General features: G+C 44.1%; 1 protein-coding gene across 2 annotated transcripts; it reads left to right on the forward strand.

The window, feature by feature from the left end:
- Window positions 1–169: 169 nt before the first annotated feature.
- NTAN1 (N-terminal asparagine amidase) lies at window positions 170–7,491 on the forward strand. 2 transcript variants are annotated; one of them, XM_082490647.1, is made up of 10 exons: window positions 170–326; window positions 1,449–1,551; window positions 1,639–1,704; window positions 2,305–2,413; window positions 3,424–3,497; window positions 4,808–4,861; window positions 5,665–5,718; window positions 6,270–6,367; window positions 6,881–6,994; window positions 7,180–7,491. In XM_082490647.1, the coding sequence occupies exons 1-10, from the start codon at window positions 246–248 to the stop codon at window positions 7,357–7,359; spliced, it is 933 nt and encodes a 310-aa protein (XP_082346773.1). In that variant the 5' UTR covers window positions 170–245; the 3' UTR covers window positions 7,360–7,491. The 2 variants fall into 2 exon arrangements, with proteins under 2 accessions (XP_082346773.1, XP_082346774.1); XM_082490648.1 differs by having other exon boundaries at window positions 7,155–7,335.
- The last annotated feature ends 1,953 nt before the right edge of the window (window positions 7,492–9,444 follow it).

Raw genomic sequence — 9,444 nt, forward strand, 5'->3', positions numbered from 1 at the left:
CGCTTCGGGCGGCATCCGCTGCGGGGCCGCGCAGGGCCAGTCCCCAGAGCCCGCCCCGCCCCGCCCCGCCGAGCCCCGGCTCCCGGGCGCCGCCGCTCCCCCGCCCGCCTCCCGCCGCCGCGGCTTCCCAGCGTCCCGCGCGGCGCGGCGACGCCCGGCCCGGCCCGGCCCGGCCCGCCGCGGCCCTCGGGAGGCAGCGCCGAGCCGCCGCCGTTCTCCTGCCCCGGGCCTGGGCGCTCCCCGCGATGCCGCTACTGGTTAACGGTGAACGGATCGACCTGGCCCGGCCCACGGCGGACATGATCCGCGCCTACCCGCACCTCGAGGTGAGGCAGCGGCGCGAAGGGGCCCGGCGGCGGGGCCCGCCCTGCCCGGCGGGGGAGCAGCGGGGCGGGGGTGCCCCCGGGAAAACCCGCCGCCTCGGCCGGGCGGAGCGGGGCGGCCCCGGACTGGGGCGGGGCGGGCTGAGGCGGCCCCGGGCTGAGGCAACCCGGCCTGAGGCGGCTCCCCGCGCTGTGACAACGAAAATAAACGGGTTGACTGAAAATAAGTAAAATCAATGTCCCTGGAGGGTATTAGCGGTAAATGGCCCGAGGGGGGAGCGGCTGGTCGGTGTGTGAGCTGCGCGGCCGCCGCCGCCCTCCCGGGGGTGGGTGAGTGGGTGCCTCGGGCGGGCCGGGCTGGCCCTGTCTGTGCGAAATGACAAAAACTGCTGATAAAAGTCACGGCAGTAACTTTTAGGAAGGTGTTAACCTCACTTTCAGCATATAAATGTCGTAATCCTAACGGTGGACCGTGAGCCAGGAACTGCTGAGCAGAGCTGGTCAGGAAGATGTTTCTTGTCAGAAAATGCTTCTGCAGCAAAATAAGCAAAACCTGAGTTTTTGCAAAAAGCCGGTGAAAATTTGATAAAACTGTGAGGTGGTTTTTGAGCCCCGGGGTGGAAATGCGCTGACTGCCCAGCCGGTCTGGGGCACAGCGCTGCCGTAGTCACTGCCCAGGGATCCGGTTTTACCCTGCACTAAGCAACCTAATAAATAGCTATATTTTGATAACTGCTAACTAAATACTCTGGGTTGTGGTAGTAGAAGACTGAAAGTTTTAGATTTCAAAAAGTTTCCTGTCACGATTAAACTTCTAAGATCAGCTCTGGTATTGTCTAGTGTAATCTTTGCCAAGTCCTATGGCTTTTTGTTGTACCTCCGTTTTATCGTCAATAAAGCAGGGAAAAGGGGTTTGTGTGTCGATGGAATGGTGCGATTTAACAATTAACTAGATCAGTGGCAGGAAGGTGAAAAATTGTCAAAATTCAGAATACTCCGTGATACAAAATATGTATGTTTCTCTCTGACCTGGATCCCTTTGCTTTTCAGAGGTGATGTTTCTGTCAAGTAATGGATACACCTGAGAATTCAGCCACTGTAGTCTCTATTATCATTTATCTTTAGGAAAAGGCAAAACTTCTGAGAAGTCAGCCTGCTCAAATTGTGGAACCCAAAGGTCTCCTGTATGTCCAGCAGAGAGAGTTTGCGGTGACTACCCCTAGAGATGGTATGCAGGAACATAAACACTTTCTCTTCTACTGCAGCAGTGATTCCAAGAGCGGAGTTCTTACAATATTTCTCTCCTTCAAAATAGGTTCTGTTTCCATTCTTGGATCAGATGATGCAACTACCTGCCACATAGTTGTGCTCCGACACACAGGTATCTTTAAAAGAGGTTCAGAACAAAACCTGTAGCCCTGAGGCAGTGAATTAGTATTGATTTATGCTGCATTAATAAAATAAACTGCAATTATGTTTATATAAATTTGGATCTCAAAAAGTCACATGACGTATTAACTAAATTACTTCTTCAAAGACTTGGTGTGTTTAGTGTCAGAGGTTCCATGTTCTGGTTGCTCAATGAGCAGATCCTGGACGTGGTCTGCTCCAGTGGCTGGTGGCAGCTGCAGACCTTGGCTGTGTTCAGCAGTATGGGCCTGCAGGGCTTGCTAATAACAGAGGTAGAATTTGTGGAAAGATCCTCGCCCTGTGCCTGGATTTATGACATTAGAGGCGTTGCCTGGTCCTGGTTAAGAGGGCACTCGTACCCTTCGTGTGAGTTCTGGTGCACACAAAGAGGTTAGTGCCTCATTGGATCGGCCCGTATCTTCTGCTGGAGGCTGCGGTGCTGAGAGGAAGTGAGGTGGTGGTGGATGTAGCTCTTACACTACTTTAGTAGTGTAAACTGTTACAGATTTCAGTTATGGTAGTGTAACAGCCTCCAACAATGTCATTAACTGTCTTCTGATGTCTTCCTCAGGCAGTGGAGCTACCTGCTTGACACACTGCGACGGATCAGACACAGAAGCTGAGGTGTCGGTCATCATGAGTTCAGTAAAATCTTTCTCTGACACCGCAGGGTATGGCAGGTCAGCTCTGCTCTTCGTTCTTGTACTGTTTTTCACAAAGGTTACTGCAGTTTGTAGAGTGGGGAATCTTTATGTGATCATGTGGGGTTCAGACAAGGTAATGGTGTAGGAAATATCTCTTGATCGGGAACCACATGCAAAGTGAATATGATTTCCTTGATGATGATTTTGAGGGTATTTTTAACAGTGGTTTAAAGCATGGTTCTGTTCTGAATAGTGTCTCTGTAAAATGCCGTTGTGCGGGTTTGTGCTTACTTTTTCCCCAGTTAACTTCTGTTTCAAATGTGCCAAATTTTCCAAACAACTGTTTTGGTTTTATATTCTATTTTTCCTTCCAGACTGGTGGTCTCGTAAATTCTCTTGGGATCTGAGAATCCATCTGGGGTTTTTCTAAGTCCCACATCAAAAAAAAAAAAAAAATAGGGAGGGGGGTGGGACAACGGGGAAAAAAACCTCTGAAATGGAATTTAGCAAACAAGGTTCTTTCTGGATATGGGTTTTTTTGCACCTGTAGTTTGGTAAGAAGAAAACCTCAATGAACTTAGAAGATATGGCCTCTAAAAACTCATGATTTGTCAGGACTTGTCTTTACATAGACACGTCTGAGAGAAGAACCATGCTGTATGATCCAGAATAGTTGTGAGGCGGTCCGGGGAGCAAAAATCTTCATGTTTAATTAACCCTGTGTTGGGAACAGAAAGGTGGTTACCAAGTTCAGTCCTAACCAGAGGTGCTGACCAAAGGAGGTACCACTGGGTTAGATAGAATTGCACGCCTGTAATGCCTCTTAAAGTTTTTAATTTGTGCTATTTCCTGGATGATCCCTGAAGTGTTCAGAATGGAATTACCGTAACTTGCTATGTAATGCAAACCAACTTGGTGCATGTGACTGTAACCAGTGAGGCTTCTCTAATGGTTGCTTTGCATTTTGGGCTGGGGATTATTTTGTAAATCTGTTCACTTTGGGATGTCTTTTTAACTGCTGTTTCCTGTTATTCCATCTCTGTTAGGCTGGAAGTGCACCTAGTTGGAGGTTTCAATGATGATAGGCAGTTATCACAAAAACTTACTAATCAGCTTCTTAGTAAGTTCACGTTTTTTCCACTCTCATGTCCAAAAAAAGTAGTTCTGACTGGATTTGGGTAAAGTTTGTTTGTAATCTGAGCCCCGTCACTTCACCAAAAGAAATCTGGATTTGTTTTGAAGGGCGTTTTTCTCTACCTGAGCACGTGGTGTGGAGAGGGGTTGGCCGCCTGAGGCTCACACATGGCCAGCGTGTGGGATGGAGGGTCTCAACTTGTAATTGCTTCCTGGCTTATAGTCTCGTGTGTGGAACTGGGGTGCAGCTCAGCTGGGCTTGAGTCCTGGCTCTGCTGCTGATCTGCTCCGGGATCTTGGGCAAGTGTTGTCACTGTCTAAATCTATACATGTGGGTGACTTCATTAGTTACTATTCATTTCATACCTTAATGCTATGAGGTGAAACTTAATTATGGTTTGGAATTGTCTGATGAAAGATGTAATGTCTGTTTATAAAATCTATAGTCTGGAGAAGTGATTGCGGTGCTTTACAAACAAATTGGAAACGTAAAGTGCCTGCTTACCTGCAAGTGCTCTGGCTTGTGCTAAGTGCTGTCAGAGTGTGGAGAGGCCTCGACCCCGCTGGAGCGGGGCAGGAGCAGGGACGGGGCAGATGTCAGGATTGGAGGGAGGTGGCCCAGGGGATAAACAAAAAGGGAAAGGGAACCGATAAAGGCCACCCTCGTGGCCGTCGCAGCTAGGGATTCCTGTTAGCTGGGTTATATGGCGTATGAGAGTTCTCTACAGAATAAAGTATTTTGGTTTATTTTTTTTCAACCTTCTGATTTTCATGCATTGTTACAATTTGAAACAACATTGTATTGCTATTAGAGCTTTGAAAAAACGAGATTATTTTTTTCTAGTGTGTGGGATGGTGAAAAGCAGTATTGATTTACAGCTAATGAAAGACTGGGTTTGCTCACTATATATGTAACATTTTAGGAAAATACATTTAAATATAAGGTGTTAAAGGTATAGCGAAGTAAAGCACAGCTGATGTGATGCCAGAGCTAAACCAGTGTCAGTAAAGGGAGTAAGTGGCACAACACTGTTTTAGCATGTTTTTTCTGTTTACAAATGGCTACTCTCTGTAAATTACTGTTATGTTTAGTAGCTGTGGCTTTAATTTTATGGAAGTTTGAAGCAAATCTGCAAAACGCTCTTTGCTCTGTTGCCTTATCTAGGAACAGTGCGTTAGGTATCTCTGCCCATCCATTCTGCAGTGCGCAGCACTGATAATGCCCCCTCGTCTATATACAGCACCTGCTTTGCCACCAGTCAGTCTTATACATTGCTGCTATCGTTGTTGCTGTAGGAGCATTCGATCTCCAACCAGATGATGTTCATTTAGTGACTTTCTGCGTAACAGGTAAGAGAACGTTTCCTTGGTTTTTGAAGTATCTTTAGGCACTGAAATCAAAGTGCAGGGGTCTTTTCACACATGGCTTTTTCATCTGTCCTCTAAGAAAGAACAGCACAAGTCCTCCATAACAATTTATAATTTTTAGTTTTATTGCTGATAGCATGTGTGGTGATGCCAAATAGACAATGCAGGGGGCATTCTCTCCTTACCAAGTGCTGCTGAAATGCAACTGACAGTAGAACGAGCCAAGATCAGGTTATTTTGCCTCCTGTGTCCTGTGGAAAGCGGCTGTGCTCTGTGGATTTCTTGAGGCAACTGGGAATGGCGCTTGCAGGCCTTTGACTGCCGGGTTGTTAGAGCCACCTCCCTGCAGGTGTGAATGAATTCATAAACTCATTCAGTTAGTTCATAGTGTGTGATGTCACATAAAGGAAGAAGTAATTTCCTTTTCTTCGCATCACATTCAGGTTGTATTTCCACCGTCTTTGCATTTCAGTGCTGTTGGTGACTGAAACTTGGCATCATGGTAGTTTTGCATTGTGTTTTTTTTCCTGTAAATTGCCTGTGCAGAAAGTGGAGTGACAGTTGGCTGGAGCTGGCCGTACTGTGAGGAGATAAAGTTCTACTCCAGGCCCCAAGTGTGTTGTTATCAGCCTGTATCCCCTGTTCCATATTTCTTTTAGGCTTCCTTGGATTTTTCTGTCTTTATGCAACATCAGATCTGTTCTCCTCTGATTAACACACAATGAAATGAATGCTGCTCAGAAAAAAAATCCAAAGCCCTACAAGTTTTACTTTTTTTCTTACAGAACTAAATGACAGAGAAGAAAATGATACTCACTTTCCAATCATTTATGGAATAGGTAAGTCAAATTAGAATTCAATTATTTTTTCATAACTGGTTTGCTTTTCAGCTTCCAATAGTGAATGGGCTGCTTCTAATTACTAGGTAAAGCCTGTTCTAAAAGTTAAGTGCTGCTGTTGGAGGTGTAGGCAGAAGTAGAAGTTTTCTTCTGCTGCCACTGTTCAGTAGATGCACACGTGGAAGCGGCTGTGTACAAATGCAAGCAGATTTTTTTCATTTAACTGTACTTAGGATGTTGTCAGTATCAAGCTGCTGTACTAACCTTTGGGTTTAGAATTCAACCTTCTTTTCAGTGTTCAGGCTGTGCTGTTTCTAGTTAGTTTAAGTATCTCTGAAAATGTTCTTCTGGAACATTGAAATGCTGCCAAAGCACAGTAAGCAGAAATGAGCTTACTGTAAGGCTCAGGTGGCTGTGGTACTGAGGAATGCAAGAATAGTGTTTGATGGGTTCTAAGGTTCCTGCAATGTGGTAGTGCTGGGGACGTGGTCATTTTAAACAAGTGTTTGTAAGAATTAATTGTTTCTGTATTAAACTCTGTTTCCTACCAGCTGTGAATGTTAAAACAGCCGAGATTTTCCCTGCAACCTTCCCAGAAAAAGGGCCGGATGAGGATTTGCGTTCAGCCCATGTTTTAACAGGAGCAACAGTGAGTAAAAAGAACAGGGGGGAAAAGGGGTATTTTTGCTCGGGGGGGGGGGGGGGCGGGGCGGGCAGTTAGGGGCAATGAAACAAAAGTTTGAGGAAAAAAATACTTTGGTAGTGTTCTGTCAGTAACAAAACAGATGAGAAAGATGGAAGAGCAGAGGCAAAGGATAGCACTTCTGCCAGGGTACGCCTTCTCTTGGAAGCACAGCTCTTTCATGTGCTGATGTGACTAGCCCTACAGCTCCCAGCAGGATAACTTACGTAAAGAGATTCAGGTCATGGGCATAATCCCAGCAGTATCTTCCAGTTCTGGGTTTGTTGTTACAGTTTAATGTCTTGTTTGTCAGAATAATTGGTTAATCTTTATGCAATAGGAATGAAGCGGGACTAAGCTGGCACGCAGCATGTCTAAGACAGAAGCTGCAGCTTAAGGCCTTCCAGATTAAGTGAATTTGCTGTCTCTCTCATCTGCGTAAGCATTGTCCAACTCTTACGGCTCCCTGTTTCGTTACAGCTGACTAACATTTACGATGCAAAGATGGAACAACTACATATTGGGCCTTACTTCTGGAGGCCTTTCCCACATGTGGATTTCTGGTTGGAACAGGATGATAAACAGATTTTACAGGTACCCAAAACTGACTCTTTTTTTTTTTTCTCCTTCTAGCTGAGTAGAGAGAGGCATATGGTCTGCCAAAACTTTTCCCAGTGTACTGCTGGAGAGGGTGGGAAATAAGAATATTAAAAAGCAGAATAATTGAGAACTTTGTATTCTGAATGTCAAGCAGCTCTTGCTACTGTCTTGTTTTTCAGAATCTTTCCACATCGCCCCTGGCTGAGCCACCCCACTTTGTTTCCCACATTAGATCTACATTAACATTTTTAAAAGAACATCCATTTCCATCTCGCTCCCTGTTCCCTGACAGGAAGCCTCGCATCTACAAAAAAAATGAAGAAGGGTTGTGGGAACAGGTTTGTTCTGACAAGATCTAACCTGGAACCAACCACCACCACTGCTTTAGGGAAGTATAGTCTTGAAAGAAGAGCAATTTGTTGCAAAAAGCATATTGCTGGTCACAAATACCATTGTTCCTGTGCTTTTCAAAATAAAATATTTTGACAGAAGCAACTTGCTTTTTTCTGCATTACTTATGTAGTAATCACTGCTCCTTTGATGTAAGAATTTGGCTTTGGTTATGTTCTGTTGCTCCAATGCCGTAATTTGCTCGGTACAGGTAGAGGGGGAGCAGAGCTGAGAGACTGAGGTAAGTAATTACATTGCTGTGTACTTTACAAAATGATTTTCCACACAAAGTGCAAGAGAGTTGCACACACTTAAAGCTTACTGAAACATTTCAACAATAACTTACTTAATTCAAGAGTAATAATTTGAAGAATCTTTATTGAACCATTCAGATAGTATCTAAAGAATGAAGCTCATTCCAACAAAACTACTGGTTTAACACTTCCAAATATAAAAACATTAAAAATTAATCCTTGTGGTGATAACTTTATCCCAAACAAATTACTCTTATTAACATACTTCATTGCACCAAAGAAACCAATGAGGAAGACTAGTCAACTTAATTGTTTTTGCACTTTAGAAAAATTGCACTCTGATTTACATAAATTACCCCAACAGGAAAATGAACCTTGTCCATGGCATCCCCGCCCCACAGGATCTAGAAGCTGCAAGTCTAATCAGGTGACAGTATAATTCAAAAACCCCAAATTTTTCATATTATTAAAGTAAGTCCTGCTAGCAGTACAGCCATGATAGTGTTAATGTATACCTTTTACAGGGGAGGAAAAAAACCCTAAACAAAACCCAAATAAAGCAAACTCCAGTACCTGTACACAGTTCTATAGGGATTAAATGGTTTTCCTCAAAATCAGATCTTGGGGAACGGAGGCTTTTCCAAAGAGCTCATTTCCACAAGAAGCTCTGAAAATTTGCAGCAAACTGATTAAGACAATTCCGGGGGGGGGGGGGCGGGGAAGACTTCTGCACCTTAGCTCCTGATTCATCCAAAGCTTGTTTGTGCTAGACATTATAGGTCATCCTAGACATTATGAAGTTGTGCTGTAGTGTAAATAAACTGTATAATTTCTTTGAGTCTGTACATTTCCTACCATAGGTAACTTAATATTATTCAAAAAAATAAGTGTTGAAACCATCACAAATGTACTGGTTTTTCAAGCTTTACTACAACTATCTTGAAAAATACACAACAGAAAGAACTCCAGTTACACTACATAAATGTGTTCAATAGTATTTGGTTTATAAATGCCGTGCAAAGGAAAATAATGGTGCATTGGTGATTCTTTCCAGTGGCAGAAGCAAGAAGCCGTGTAGGCATGCAGAGGCACTGTTTCTTTCTAGAAGGCTTAACACTCATTACCATAGTCCCTACAGTACCGAAGGCCTCAGCTGGATGGGTCAAGTCACGCAACAGCAGGGGAAATGGTTGATGGCAAAGTACTACTCGGTGACTCCTGTCTACGCAGGCATCTGTCCCTAATGCTCACCGCACCACAACTGTTCGGCAATGTTCTTTATAAGGTAAAAAAGGAAGCAAAACAGAGCTAGTGTGACTTCAGTAGGTGTTTTGCAGGAGAGGCAGAACTGAATTTTCAATAGTAAAAAGGTGAACAATTGGCAGTTGATTATTTTTTTTTGAAGTGTATTAACGTAAAAGAAGATCATTTAACAATTATTAGGTGCATCTGTGTTGTTAATCTTGTGTATGGCTGATTTGGTTAGTTAGCAACTACTCTCATGCCTACATTCCTACAGGAAGGCAAACTGCCAATTGTTTTTACAAGTGTTTATGAGTGCTTAATAAATTTCACTAGTACTTTGGTGACACTGACATGTAGAGGATTAAAGCAACTGTAACAAGGGTATGGTAAGACAAATCTCTGTCCCATGGGGGGAATTTATATTTGTGCAAAATCCCAGTTAATAAGTTACAGTAGTTATTACTGTACTAGTGTGTGGCACTGTTCACATTTTAAATGCATCATTAATAAATACCCTGCCTCCCAGGGCACGGGCTTCCTCTGCAAAGTCTGAAA

Source organism: Vanellus vanellus (assembly GCF_965231255.1).
Source record: "Vanellus vanellus genome assembly, chromosome: 14".
Lineage (NCBI taxonomy): Eukaryota > Metazoa > Chordata > Aves > Charadriiformes > Charadriidae > Vanellus > Vanellus vanellus.